General features: G+C 40.4%; 1 protein-coding gene across 1 annotated transcript in view; it reads left to right on the top strand.

Moving 5' to 3' along the window:
* Positions 1-15430, top strand: part of LOC126198608 (protein unc-13 homolog B) — a 450615-nt gene that overhangs the window by 286491 nt on the left and 148694 nt on the right. Inside the window, exon 15 of the mRNA XM_049935061.1 lies at positions 11850-12016. Coding sequence (XP_049791018.1) covers positions 11850-12016 — 167 coding nt within the window. The remainder of the gene's footprint in view (positions 1-11849; positions 12017-15430) is intronic.

The following is a 15430-nucleotide window of genomic DNA, read 5'->3' as shown; positions in this document are numbered from 1 at the left end:
TGAAAATCTCAAAACTGAAGCCATTATTTAAAAATCGTGACAAGGATAAGAGTGTAGGTGTGAAGGCAGATTACTCAAATCACAAAATCAGTTTAGTATCAGGTGCAAAAATTGTGGAAACAGGAGCACCACAAGGCTGTATTCTAGGTCCCACATTATTTATTGTTCATATAAATGACATTCACACCTCAGACAGTGCAGCCAGTGTAATGCTATTTGCAGATGACAGTAATGTGACAAAGCAATTGCTGCATATAACTATGGATCAAATTCTGAAGCATGTGCACTCTTACTTGAATGAAAATAGGTTGACATTAAATGTAAATTAAACAAGTCATATGCTATTTAGGAAAATAAGTCAAAATGTAAATCTAGATGTGACAGCAGATGACAGAGCCATAGGCAGAGTAACATCCACAAAATAGCTGGGGATTCTTGTTGATGACAAGTTAAATTTTAATGACCATGTTATAAAACCTGCACAGAAACTCAGTTCACCCTGCCTTACTCATAGAATTATGACCATTTTTTGTATCTCAGGGGGTACCAGGATGTCATACTTCACTATTTTCAGTCTTTTGCAACATTTCACAGTCATAATACCCAAAACAGCACAACGGTTCATACTCAGTGAACAAAACGTATACACGCACAAAGGCTTGTGAGCCATATTGGTATTAAACTTTACAATAAGCTGCCAGTCTGCATCAGGAATCTACATGACGAAAATAAACGTAAAGCACAATTTTAAAAAAATTTTCAGTGTAACCCAGAAGGAAGGTGCCAAGTAGTGCATTTAGATAACTTGACATCACAAATATTAAAGTAAAACCGAAACTGAAAACAAAACTAATATTTTTGTCTATATTGAGTATGTTAATCAGGACCCACAACATTGATATCTGATCAAGTTGTCGAGAAAAAGTGACCAAATTTGTGTAAGATAAATAATGGTTTCTTCTCTAGGACAACACTCTACCCCAAAATACCCTCTGTGCACAGCCTTTATTTATTTTATCCTTTTCTTTGGAGGTTGGAAGGGGGGGGGGGGATGGTGAGAGGCACTTTTGGGCAGTAATCACAAGGTTTTTCCCATGTGACTATTATCTCATTTTTATAAAGAAAACTGCATTATATGCAACATGTTTTCAGTCTATGGAAGAGGCAAAAGCAAAAATGGGAGATATACAGGGTGATTCAAAAAGAATACCACAACTTTAGGAATTTAAAACTCTGCAACAACAAAAGGAAGAGCTAAGCACTATCTCTCGACGAATTAAGGGAGCTATAAAGTTTCATTTAGTTGTACATTTGTTCGCTTGAGGCGCTGTTGACTAGGCGTCATCGTCAGTTGACCAAATTTGTGTAAGATAAATAATGGTTTCTTCTCTAGGACAACACTCTACCCCAAAATACCCTCTGTGCACAGCCTTTATTTATTTTATCCTTTTCTTTGGAGGTTGGAAGGGGGGGGGGGGGATGGTGAGATGGCGACCGCTCAACAGAAAGCTTTTTGTGTTATTGAGTACGGCAGAAGTGAATCGACGACAGTTGTTCAGCGTGCATTTCGAACGAAGTATGGTGTTAAACCTCCTGTTAGGTAGTGTATTAAACGTTGGTATAAACAGTTTACAGAGAATGGGTGTTTGTGCAAAGGGAAAAGTTCTGGACGGCCGAGAACGAGTGATGAAAATGTAGCACGCATCCAGCAAGCATTTGTTCGCAGCCCAGGAAAATCGACTCGCAGAGCTAGCAGAGAGCTGCAAATTCCACAATCAACTGTATGCAGAGTCCTACGAAAAAGGTTAGTTATGAAACCTGAACGTCAACTACCCGAGGCGATGGATCGGCCGCCAGGCAGCCCGTGACAGAGCACTTCATCACTGGCCTCCAAGAAGCCCTGATCTTACCCCCTGCGATTTTTTCTTATGGGGGTATGTTAAGGATATGGTGTTTCGGCCACCTCTCCCAGCCACCATTGATGATTTGAAACGAGAAATAACAGCAGCTATCCAAACTGTTACCCCTGATATGCTACAGAGAGTGTGGAACGAGTTGGAGTATCGGGTTGATATTGCTCGTGTGTCTGGAGGGGGCCATATTGAACATCTCTGAACTTGTTTTTGAGTGAAAAAAAACCTTTTTAAATACTCTTTGTAATGATGTATAACAGAAGGTTATATTATGTTTCTTTCATTAAATACACATTTTTAAAGTTGTGGTATTCTTTTTGAATCACCCTGTATTATGAGGAGTGACAACATTGTGACAACATTGTTTTAAACAATTAAAAACAGATATCATACCTTGATAGAGAGGTGATTACAATTAATAAGATGAAAGTTAATTAAATATAACAAGTTTGTAACAACCTGTGTTTGCCAGACTATCTTTTTATTTTATTGTTGTAGGAAAGTTTCGGTATGATGTAAATACTTTTGAATTAAAGGAGAATACTCATTGAAAAGCAGAAACATTGCGTCATCAATAGGCACAAAAAAAAAAAAAAAATGCTAGCTTATGTAGGAACCCTTTTTTGTGCTACAGTAAAATACAAACAGAAACACGCACATACACATGGCTGTACTCTTGCGTGGTACTTCTGGACCAACAGTGTCATTGCTGCATTTCAGAGGAGGACTACGTAGTGGTGGGTGTTGTGTCAGGTGGTATGGGTAGAGGGAGACAGGTGGGAGGCAGGGAGAGGGATTGGGAGTGGTTGGTTAGCAGCTCATAGGTAGGCAGCTGGTTTACCAGCCAGGAATGAGGAAGGGAGGGTGGCTAATACACAGGCAAAGCATGTGATGCACTGTTGTCAAAGCCAGTGGGGAACGAAGTGCACTGAAGGTGTCATTCAAATGTGATTTGGGAGTGTGCGACTGGACTGAGGTTGGGGAAACTGTTGGATTGAGGGTGTGGGGGCAGTGGGTTACTGGAGATTTAGGCTGGGATCGTTATGAGAGCAAAGGATGTGTTGCAAGGATAACTCTCCTCTGAATAATTCAAAAAAGCTGATGGTGAGGGAAGGGTATAATGGTCCTAGTTGTGAAGCAGCCATTGAAAATGAGTAACTTGTGCTTAGCTGCATGTTGTGCCACCAGGTAGTCAACTTTATTTGGTGGTACCTAATCATACTGATGGACAGCTGGTTGGTAGTCATACTGATATAAAAACTCTGCAGTGATGGGAGCAGAGTTTGTTTATGATGTGGCTGGTTTCAAAGATGCCCAGCCTCTGATTAGGTAGGATAAGCACGAGACAGGGTTAGAGCAGGAAGTGCTGGGTGGGTGGATTTGACAGGTCTCATATCTTGGTCTATCACAGGCATACAATCCCTGGGGCAAGGAGTTGGGAGTGGGAGTGGGAACTGCATAGGAATGAACTAGATGTTTTTTTTAGGTTGGGTAGGCAGTGGAATTCCACTATAGGTAATGTAGGAATGATCTTGGGTAGGCTATTCTTCATTTCAGGACAAGACAAGAGATAATCAAAGCCCTGACAAAGCATCTGGTTCAGTTGTTCCAGTCCAGGGTGGTACTGGGTGACAAGGGAGGCACTCCTTTGTAGCTGCTTCTTCAGGATGATGAGAGGATTGGGGTTTGTCTGAGAATATGGCACAGGAAATGTGTTTGTGGACTAGGTCTGGGGGATAGTGTCTGTGAAGGCCTTCCTGAGACCTTCAACATACTGGGTAAGTGAGTTCTTCCCCCTGCAGATACAAGATACATCATCAATGGATGGTTAGGCTGTATTGATGTGTGTGTGTGTGTGGGGGGGGGGGGGGGAGGGGGGGGGTATTTTAGTGTGGAAGAAATGGCAGTTGTCAAAATGCAGGTACTGTTGGTGGTTAGTGCATGTAACATGGACAGAGGTGTGGAGGTCAACGTCCATGAACGTGTCATGCTGGGTTGAGGAGGACCAGGTGAAGCAGGTGAGAAAGAAGGTGTTGAGGTTGTCAAGGAATGAGGAGAGGATGACTTGTCCCTGAGTCCAGATCATGAAGGTATCATCATCAGCCAGCCTCAGTCACACTAGGAATTGGGAGTTTTGGGAGGCTAGGGATGGTCCATAACCAGGTTTGCGTGGAGGGTGCCATGCAGGAGCCCATTGTTATGCCACAGATTTGTTTGTATACCTTTCCTTCAAAAGAAACATAGTTGTGAGTCAGGGTGTTGTTGGTAAGGTATATAAGGAATGAGGTGGTTGGTTTGGAACCTGAAGAATGCTGGGGAAGATAGTATTTGATAGCGTCAAGGTCACAGTCTTTACATACAGATGTTGGTGTAATGAGGTAGCGTCAACAGCAACAATTAGATGTGTAGGAGGTAAAACAGTGCAGATGGTTGGGAGTCAGGGAAGGAAATGGTTAATATCTTTAATGTGGAACGCTAGGTTTGGGGCAGTTGCTTGTATTGTTTGGAGATGTTGTTCAGCAAGAGTGGAAATTCTTTCAGTGGGAGTACAATAACCAGCTACAATGAATTGTCCAGGACTGTTTTGTTTGTGTCTATTGGGGAGCATGTAGAAGGTGGGTGTGCAGCGTGTCATTGGGGTGAATGGAAAATGGACTCAGAGGGGAGTGGTTATGGGAAGGCCCTATGGATTTCAATAGGAGTTGTCGGCTATATTGGACATCTGGGATGGGATCACTGTGGCAGAGCTTTTAGAAGGAGGAGTCAGGCACTTGGTAATGTCGTTCTGTGAAATAGTCACTGTAACTCATTATGACAGTGACTGAGCACATGACATAACTTACACTTGACCAAATGTAACAAATTCCTTCTGCCTGATTCACTTCCTAATTTGTGCTCTGTTATCCAGTTCCACTTTTAACCACCTAAAACTTTTACTCATTTACTTCACACACTATTTCCCATTTCCTTAATACCATCCCTACCCCAATGAACACCTGCTCCATCTCGCTGCACTATTCAAAAAAAAATAACCCTTTCCCTGGTCAAAATCCATTCCCACATCCTGTTCCTTAAACGTACCCTTTTCTGGATCCCATATCTTATACAATGACAATCACCTCTTTAGACATTGCCAGTCCCTGTCCCCCATAAACTGGGTACTGCATCAATACCTTTCCATGGCACAAGCATCCCAGAACCACTTCTATTCCTTCCATAAGATACTGTTACTGTGCAATCCTTGCTACATACACGACATCACCAAGATCGAACCCTTGCACTCCAACACCTAGAGGAGCATTCCAAACACCACCTCCATAGATTGTCCAACCTGTTGGCATCCTATTCCCATATCAGGGCAGCACTATCTGTCAACATCATCCTGGTCACAGCGAACCACCTCGTCCACCCCTCATAGCTCTTAGTGACCTTTTAAATTTAGCACAGCCGCCAAACTGCGTTCCAACACTCCATTAAATCTAGAACCCAAGCAAACCCAAAACACTGTTGTTAACCTTTCCAACCTTGCCAAAGACGTACTCCCTTTTTTCCAAAGCCTACAGTGGAAACACTTTTTTGCCACCAATCCCTCAAACAAAAGCCACCGTAATACCAAAATTGAACCTTGTCTCTCCCATACCATACCACCATCCAGCCATGACAGTCCCTGCTTCACGCCTAACCATCTCCTGGTCACCTTCCAGGAACTCCATACTGCCAACTTTGAAAACAATGAATTATTGATAAAATTATTTAATTGGATAGATAAAAAATCTACTCACCAAATGACGGCAGAACACACACACAAAGACTGTTGTGAGTGGCAAGCTTTAGGAGCCAGTGTCTCCTTGTTCAGGGAGAAGGGTTGAAAGGGAAGGAAGAAGGGTGAAGGAAAGGGACTGGAGAGGTCTAGGAAAAGGGTTAGAGTTTGGGAAATTCACCCAGAACTGGGGGTCAGGAGAGACTTACCATACAAGATGAGAAGGAAAGACTGATGAAGACAACTGTCTTTCATGCGTGTGTTCTGCTGCCACTTGGTGAGTAGATTTTTTTATCTATCCAATCAAATAATTTTATTAACTGAAGACATGAAGTCTGTAAATGAGTCTGCAATCATTTTATTTTTGGCACTTTAATTTTCACAAGTCCGTCTTGATCACAGATTTCTTTACACTTTATTACTGGTTTTGGCTTACTGCCATCTTCAGATCTGTTGTAAATATAAATATTGTGTAAGCGACCAGGTTCAATTAGTTAAGACTAAATCTATACACTATTAATGATGCATGAAATATAAAAATATAAAATATTTCTAGCCATGTATATCAGCCATACATCCCATTAAAATATTCTGATAAAAAATCATTGTCAAGTTAAACATGCGAGTACATGGTTCGTGCTGATAATACTCAGATTGTGTCAGGTATTTATACAAGAACCTAAAGCCAGCAGAGGGCACTTTAGCTAGAGTACATAATAAACCAGAGTCTCCAATATAAAGATTAAAATGCAGTATGCACTGTCTTTAGTTAAAATTTTTCCTTGGTTAAATCAGCATCTGACATTAAAAACATATTTATATGCTGATATACTATACGTGAAATTGGAATCATACTTGAAATCCACAAAAAGCACAAATACTATACAATACAGCCCTTAGCCTGGTTAGGTAACATTCAACCTTTTATGAATGCCAGTATAAAAAGTATAAAATAAAAAAGTCACAAAATCTTCTATCCTTAAGAGATCAGTTAACAGTGAATGTAATCATAATACAATTAATAAAGTAGTGCCCCTTACTTAAAAATAGAAAATCTATAATCAATATTATATTAGAATGCGGTATTGATGGTGAATATGTCATGGCTTCCTGGTTTTCCTTGGCTGAGCTAGCGGAGGATGGCCCAGTCTCCTCATTGCTGGTGGCTGGCACACACCAATCTGCTGGGGTGCTCCATGCTATTCAAACTAGTAGGTGTCTGAGTATATAAAAGTAAGCATTCAGGTTTAACTATTTCTGTCCATTCAGCAGTAATTCCGGTTGTTGTTTTCTGTGCACATAAATCTCCATTTCTTTGAGCAGGATCATTAACTGTCACTTTGACGTCCTATGCAACACTTTCCTATTACTGTCTGTATGTCCAACCGAATGTCTTTCTCTGTCCAAATGTGTACCAAAAGTGCTCTTATTTTGACTATACATATGTTCTCTAAAATGAGTCCGGAAATTTCTTCCTGTCTGACCAATGTAAAATCTATCAGTCCTGGCAGCTAATCTTATAAACACCAGATCCCATATATGTATTGCTGTCATTGCCAACTTTGTGCCATAGCTTACGAGCAATTGTACCTTTCTTTTGAAACCCAATTTTTATTTTTGTTTTTCTGAAGTCTTGCGCAATTCTGTCAGAAAATGCACCATTGAATGAAATAACCATAAACTTCTTGCCCTCTGGTTCTATTGGCTCTTTCCTGTAATAAAGTGTAAAGAAATCTGTGTACAAGATGGACTTGTGAAAATAAAAGTGCCATGAATAATTTTACCTCCAACTTGGCGTCAACATCCTTCCTAAGGTCACTTCAGAAGAACACTAACTTTTCAGTGGAAGAAAGGACAGTCTTACACAACCTGAAAACAGATCCTGACCTATTCATCCTCCCTGCAGACAAATGCTCCATAAGCACTTCCCAGAAACCTTTCCCTGAGTCCATCTCCATCCTCACCCCAATGACATCCCCCACAACCATCTTCTGCATGCTCCTCAAAATCCACAAACACTACAATCCTGTACATCCCATTACAGCTGGCTGTTGTGTTCCCACTGAAAGAATTTCCTCTCTTGGTGACAAGCACCTCCAAAGAACTGCCCAGAACCTAGCCTTCTATGTCAAAGATACTAAGCAACTCCTTCACTGACTCTCCACCACCCCAATGCCTTACCTCCTGGATCTCCACTCATTGCTGTTGATACCACCTCCCTATACTCCAACAATCCTCATGCCCATGGCCTTGCCACTATCGAACACTATGTCTCCCAATGTCCTTCAGACTCCAAACCCACACCTCACTTCTTATTCACCTTACCAACTATAAATATAATAGAGGGAAACATTCCACGTGGGTAAAATATATCTAAAAACAAAGATGATGATACTTACCAAACTAAAGGACAGGTTGATAGACACACAAACATACACACAAAATTCAAACTTTGCAACAAACGGTTGCTTCGTCAGGAAAGAGGGAAGGAGAGGGAAAGACGAAAGGATGTGGGTTTTAAGGGAGAGGGTAAGGAGTCATTCCAATCCTAGGAGCGGAAAGACTTACCTTAGGGGGGAAAAAGGACAGGTATACACTCGCACACACACACATATCCATCCGCATATACACAGACACAAGCAGACAAATGTCACAGCCATGGGCACCTTCATGCCATTCTCTTGTGCCAGCTTGTTTACGCGCCATCTGGAGTAAACATCCCTAACCTGCCAAAGCTCCCAACCTTTAGTCTGGTTTAGGTTCACTTATATCTTCACGATGTGGACTCAGGGACAAGTCACCCTATCCTCATTCCTTGACAAACTTAATGCCTGCTCACCCATTCACTTCACCTGTGCTTCATCAACCTAACGTGCCATCGTCCTGGACATTTACCACCTCCTCTCTGATGCCTCCATCCACACCTCTGTCCTGGTTAAATTTAGTAACCACCATTTTCACAACTGCATCCCTTCCACACTAACACCCCCCCCCCCCCCCAACCCAGTATAGAGTAGCCACCCACGGACAACGTATCTGCAGGGATGAAAACTCCCTTACCCAGCTATGCTGATGGTTTCATGAGGGCCTTGGCAAACAGGCATTACATTACCCCCCTGCCCTCCCCCCCCACACCGGACCTAGTCCACAAAAACATTTCCTGTGCCAACGACCCCCAGTCCTTGCACCACCCACAAGAAGCAGCTATGAAGAAATGCCTCCTAATCACCCAGTACCATCCTGGACTGAAACAGCTGAATCAGATCCTTCGTCAGGGCTTTGATTATCTCTCATCATACCCTGAGATGAGGGATAGCTTATCCAAGGCCCTTCCTCCCCCACCTGAAGTGGTGTTCCATCATCTGCCCAACCTACAAAATATCCTAGTCCATCCGTATACCACTCCCATTTCCACTCCTAAATCCTCACCACAGGGATCATATCCCTGTAAAAGACCAAGTTACAAGACCTACACAATCTACCCACCCAGCACTTCCTATTGAAGTCCTATCACAAGCTTATCCTACCCCCTCGAAAGCTGTGACAACTGTGAAAGCAGCCATATCATATGCAAACATTTCACAGTGTTTTATGTCACATGACTACCAACCAGCTGTCCATCAGGATGAAATGCCACTGCCAAACTGTTGTGCAGAACAAACTGAATAACCAGTGTCACAACATGCAGCTGAGCACAACATGCTCAATTTCAATGGCTGCCTCACAACCCATGCCTTCTGTATTCTTCCTTCCACCACCTGCTTTTCTGAACTATGTAGAGGGGAGTTATCCTTGCATCACATTCTTTGCTCCTGTAATCATACCAGCCTCCATCTCCAGTAGCCCACTGTCACCACAGCCTCCATGCAACAGTTTCCCCTTTCTTCATCCTGCTGCCCCTCCCAGTTCACATTCCCACATCACCTTCACTGTGCACGACTCTTCACTGGCTTCAAAAATCTGTGCCACATGCTTAGCCTGTCTACCTGCCACCCCTCCCTCCTGCATTACTAGCCATCAAAGCAGCTGTGTCCTAGCAGGTCACTAGCCCCCAGCACCAATCTTTCTCCCTGCCTCCTGCCTCTCTTTCCCTTGTCCCATCCCACCTGACACAACCACCAGTACAGCATGGTCTACCTGCCGAATTGCAACACTGGCACAGTTTGTCTAGCTGGCACTATGTAGGGGCATAAAAGGCATGTATGTGTGTGTGTGTGTGTGTGTGTGTGTGTTGTACCCTAACTCAACAAACAATTATTATGATAACTAGCAAGTTTTCTTTTTATGTGTGCCCATTGACAACTCTAAGCTTATTATTTAATTACTTTGTTTAGTGTATGATCATGAGTGGAGGTTTGGCATTTCAAGTAATTAAAAATGAATTTCTGTCATAAAGATACTGATTGGTGTATGTTTCAGCTTATTTCATTCATATGGACTATCAGTGGTTGGGAAGGGAGTGAGACAGGGTTGTAGCCTCTCCCCGATGTTATTCAATCTGTATATTGAGCAAGCAGTAAAGGAAACAAAAGAAAAATTCAGAATATGTATTAAAATCCATGGAGAAGAAATAAAAACTTCAAGGTTTGCCGATGACATTGTAATTCTATCAGAGACAGCAAAGGACTTGGAAGAGCAGTTGAATGGAATGGACAGTGTCTTGAAAGGAGGGTATAGGATGAACATCAACAAAAGCAAAACAAGGATAATGGAATTTAGTTGAATTAAGTCAGGTGATGCTGAGGGAATTAGATTAGGAAATGAGACACTTAAAGTAGTAAAGGAGTTTTGCTATTTGGGGAGCAAAATAACTGATGATGGTCGAAGTAGAGAAGATATAAAATGTAGACTGGCAATGGCAAGGAAAGCGTTTTGAAGAAGAGAAATTTGTTAACATCGAGTATAGATTTAAGTGTCAGGAAGTCGTTTCTGAAAGTATTTGTATGGAGTGTAGCCATGTATGGAAGTGAAACGTGGACAATAAATAGTTTGGACAAGAAGAGAATAGAAGCTTTTGAAATGTGGTGTCACAGAATAATGCTGAAGATTAGATGGGTAGGTCACATAACTAATGATGAAGTATTGAATAGAATTGGGGAGAAGAGGAGTTTGTGGCACAACTTTACAAAAAGAAGGGACCAGTTAGTAGGACATGTTCTGAGGCATCAAGGGATCACAAATTTAGCATTGGAGGGCAGTGTGGAGGGTAAAAATCATAGAGGGAGACCAATGGATGAATACATTAAGCAGATTCAGAAGGATGTAGGTTGCAGTAAGTACTGGGAGATGAAGAAGCTTGCACAGGATAGGGTAACATTTAGAGCTGCATCAAACCAGTCTCAGGACTGAAGACCACAACAACAACAACAATCAGGGACCAAGGGAAGAAACTTTTTATGTTTTAATTACTGTAATTTTGTAAGTAAGATTCCCATATCAGTGCTTAAGACATTTACTGAGTGTTATGACAGCTGTTTCAGAAGATTTCCATTTTCAAGGATGTCTACATTGTCCTGATGTATATATGTGTGTATATATAACATCTGTACCTGGTGAATGTTTTAGTTAAATTTCAAGTGAAATTCTAAAATATTGATTTCATTTCAATTTTGTACCATTTTATACAGTTTGCCACAATATTTTGATATAATATTGCAGATATATCCTGTGATTTTTATGGCTCATGCCATAGATGTTTCATATTTACATAGTAAACATAAAATAAAAATAAAAAATAAATATATATTCTGTTACTACATAAAATAAAACATCTGTTGTGTGAACTGTCAAAAATTACAAGAAATATCTACAGTATTATATGAAAATATTATGCCACACTGTATAAAACAGTACAAAATCAACGTGAATTTGATATTTTAGAATGTCACATGAAATATAACTAAAAGAGTCACCAGGTACAGTCACACTAGGTGTTATATATACATCAGGACAATGTAATTGTACCTGAAAATGGAAATCTTGCAAAACAGCTGTTGTAATACTCAATAAATGTTTTAAGCAGTGATACTGGAACCTTACTTACAATGTCCTCTTGAGATATATATTTCACTGCAGGCACAATTGTAAAGAAACTTATAATAATTTTGTTATTATTTTAGTTAAAATTAATGAGCATGGTGATGCTAGTCACATTTTTCAACATATCTGTTTTGCAGGCTTGCATACTGATGAATAACATACAGCAACTGCGTGTACAACTAGAAAAAATGTTTGAATCAATGGGAGGTGAAAAACTTGAAGAAGATGCAGCCAACATTTTAAAAGAGTTGCAACAAAATCTAAACTCTGCTTTGGATGATCTGGCAGTGCTTTTTGCAACAAGGTAAAATTTTGTATTATGTCTAGGCAAGAGAAATATAAGGAGAAATGTTCAGTAAAGTTTACCATAAAATGCTATTATAATTTTTGTATCAACAAATTACTGAGAAAATTTTTTATGGAACAGAAGTTGGATGAGGGAAGAGATTTTCAAAGCATAATGTTGTGGGCATCAAAAAATGCAGGAAAAAATCAGAAATACCGTCTCTTTGAGGTTGCATACCTAGTTGCTATTCCCAGTGCTCTTTTCCACTTTAGATCTCCATAAAATACATTTTTAATGATTTCTCTTTTCTGTGATACCTCTTATACCAAATATATTTAATAAGCTGATTAAAATGCTCTTATTCATTAACTTTAGAAGTTATGACAAGAAATATAAAACAATTGGTGATTTATTGTACACACACACACACACAATCAACAACACATTTATGATTATAGCATAATTGAATTGGTGCCTTTGCCATGAATGTCTAGGGGAAGATAATAGAAAAACATCAGTAGGAGAGTAGCAGTGTGAATTTATGCCAGGAAAAGGGACAGCATACGCAATCTTCACACTCTACCAGCTTTTAGAAAAACAACAATTGAAGACTCATAAATTACATGAGGTCTTTATAAATCTAGAGAAAACATGTATTAGAGTGCCTTGGCAACAAATTTGGAGATAATACCAGAGTTGTATTATGTCCTGTACAAGATATATACGAAAATGCAAGAACAAGGATACGAAGGAGTGTTGGCATGACAGAGTGGATACCAATTTGCATAGTCTTGTATCAGAGATCTCCGCTCAGTCCCTGCAACTGTGATCTGGTTACCAATGCCCCATCAGCAGGAATTTGAGATCAAGCCCTTTGCTTCATGCTGTTTAGCCACAGTAAAAATGATTAGGAGTACAAACTGGAAGACTGGAGGTAATCACTGGAGGACAAGGATTTAAAATAACCAGAAGGTAAATAGAGTATTTAATCCACAGAAATGAGGAAGGTGACAGCCGTAATGAATGGGGAAAGTCTGAAGAGGGTAGGGCACTTCAGATATCTTAATCAACTGTGGCAAGTAATAGAAATTTGGATTCTGAGATAGATCACAGAGGGCAAAGAGGATAGAGGAATTAGAAAAGGATGCCTGAAATCTCGTGTCAAAATTATAAATTTCAAAGTCAAGGGGATGACCTGTAAGGCAGTTATAAGGCCAGCATTATTGCATGGAATGGGGACATGGGCCACAGTGGAGAACCAGTGGAATAGGCTAGATGTAGTTGAGATGAAGATGTTGAGGTAAATGTGAGGAGTCAGCAGAATGGATTGAGTTCCATTTAAGAAAATCCAAGAAACTGTAAAAGTTGTTTAAGTGCACAGAAGACTTCACAGAAAGAATAAAGCTGCAGCAGAGGTGGATGGACTGCATCTGAGAGGAACAGATGGAAAAACAATTGCCAGGGTATGACAGGCTGGATCAGGAAAAGTGGAAGAAACTTGTTAGACCTGTTAACCCTGTGCAAGGAAAGAAAAGATGGAGGAAAAGGAGGAGGAGGATAACAGGAATAGGTGGATCTCAAAATATAAGAAGGTTTAGGAAGTCAGATTGCTAGGAATTTAGACTTTGTAACAAAGAATTTAATAAAAACATAGGTTCTGATCAGCTTGTTATAGAGGTTTGTTTGTGGGAAAGGGGTAGGGAAGCTCTTCTAGGTGGTCTAAATAGGATGTTAGGTAGAGTGCACTTCAGTTCTGTGCATGATGTCAACAAAATCATAACTATGCCAAAGAAGTTGGTTATTGCAGTCTGTATGGGCACAGGACAGTAATGTGAGGTTCACTCCTTTGTAATTTTTCAGAAGAGCCAATAATGCTAGAGCTGGCTGTGATATTACTTTATGTTGGTTGGCTCATTGTGTGTTGTAATATGGAGTTGGCCTTTATTGAAACTAAGCTAAGAGACTCCAAGATCCCCAACAGTTCAGTTTCACAATTTGTCCCTATAATAAGAATATCCTCATTGTATCAAAATCACACAGGAGATAGAGTGTCAGAAATTCCAAGTAAATACCCTCCAAGTGTTGCACACTGGTTCCTATGGCCATTCCAGTGATCTCTTTATATATCTGACCTTCAAATGTGAAGCACTGTTATAGAATTCTTTTTGTGGAGTGAGATTGGTGGAATAGAACAAACAGTTGTGTTAAACAGACAAATGTTTATTGAAAGAAACACCAATAAAGGAGAGAAACTAAATACACTTTTAAGAAAACAGAAGCTTTTTCACTTTTCATTGCCATTTTAAGTAACAGCATTGTTAAAGAAAATCTGTTCACAAAAGCAGGACATATAAGAGCTATTATCGAAAAGTAAACTGTAATCATGTATATCATCTTCAACTGTCTCATTGTGTAACATTTTATCACATTGATATTCACAAATATTCTGTTTTAGTGGTTTTGTAAAGAATTCTGCTTTTATTTTTATCCTTTGAAATGTACTTAATGTAACTTGTACCATCAATTACTTTCTCTCTGATGAAATGTTGTTTTGTGGAAATATGTTTTGTTCTTGATTTATCTCTATGATTCTTGGAGTGTATAATTGTTACTTGAATATCACACTGTACAAGTGTTGACTATCCAGTCATTTCTTTCAGGTCAAGATTCTTTGTAACTCTCTCATCCATACTACCTCCTTTGTGCAGGCTACTGCTGTTTCTATCATGCTCAATGCAATTTCATTTCATACTCTTATAGTACATTGGAAATCCCACCAATATTATCACATGTCCAGTACTACTTTTATGAGCATCTATACAAGTAGCCCAATCAGCATCAGCGAATGCTACAAGTACGATGGCGGTTCAGAAAGTAACCTCCGATTGGTCACAGTGCGGGTTGTGGGGGGAGTAGCGATGCCATCTGTGCGTTCACGCACTCAACAGGTCAGTCGGCATCAAGCCGTGGTCGAGTGAACGTCGTACCTGCGCTAGTTTAGTTTTTGTGGCAGTTTGAAATGTGTGCTGCAATAGAAAACCCCGCCAAATGTGAAGTGCGTGCTGTCATAAGGTTTTTTACAGCCAAAGGATATTCTGCAGCAGCTATTCATCGTGAGCTTTGTGCCGTGTACGGACCAAGAGTTATGAGTGAAGGAGTTGTCCGTGAATGGGTACGTTTATTTAAAAGTGGACGAGAAAATGTTCATGATGAAGAGAGGAGTGGTAGACCATCATTGGTGACTGACGAACTCGTTCAGACAGTTGATGCAAAAGTTCGTGAAAATCGACGTTTCTCAATGTTGGAGTTGTCTACTGGTTTTCCACAGATGTGGCTCAGGTCACAGCCGTTTGATGACGACGAAGAGCTCAAAGATGCGGTCACAGGCTGGCTCCAGGCACAAGCGGGTGATTTTTATGCAGAAGGAATTTC

The sequence above is a fragment of the Schistocerca nitens genome, chromosome 8, assembly GCF_023898315.1.
Source record: "Schistocerca nitens isolate TAMUIC-IGC-003100 chromosome 8, iqSchNite1.1, whole genome shotgun sequence".
Classification (NCBI taxonomy): Eukaryota; Metazoa; Arthropoda; class Insecta; order Orthoptera; family Acrididae; genus Schistocerca; species Schistocerca nitens.
This window is presented reverse-complemented; position numbering and strand designations above follow the sequence as displayed.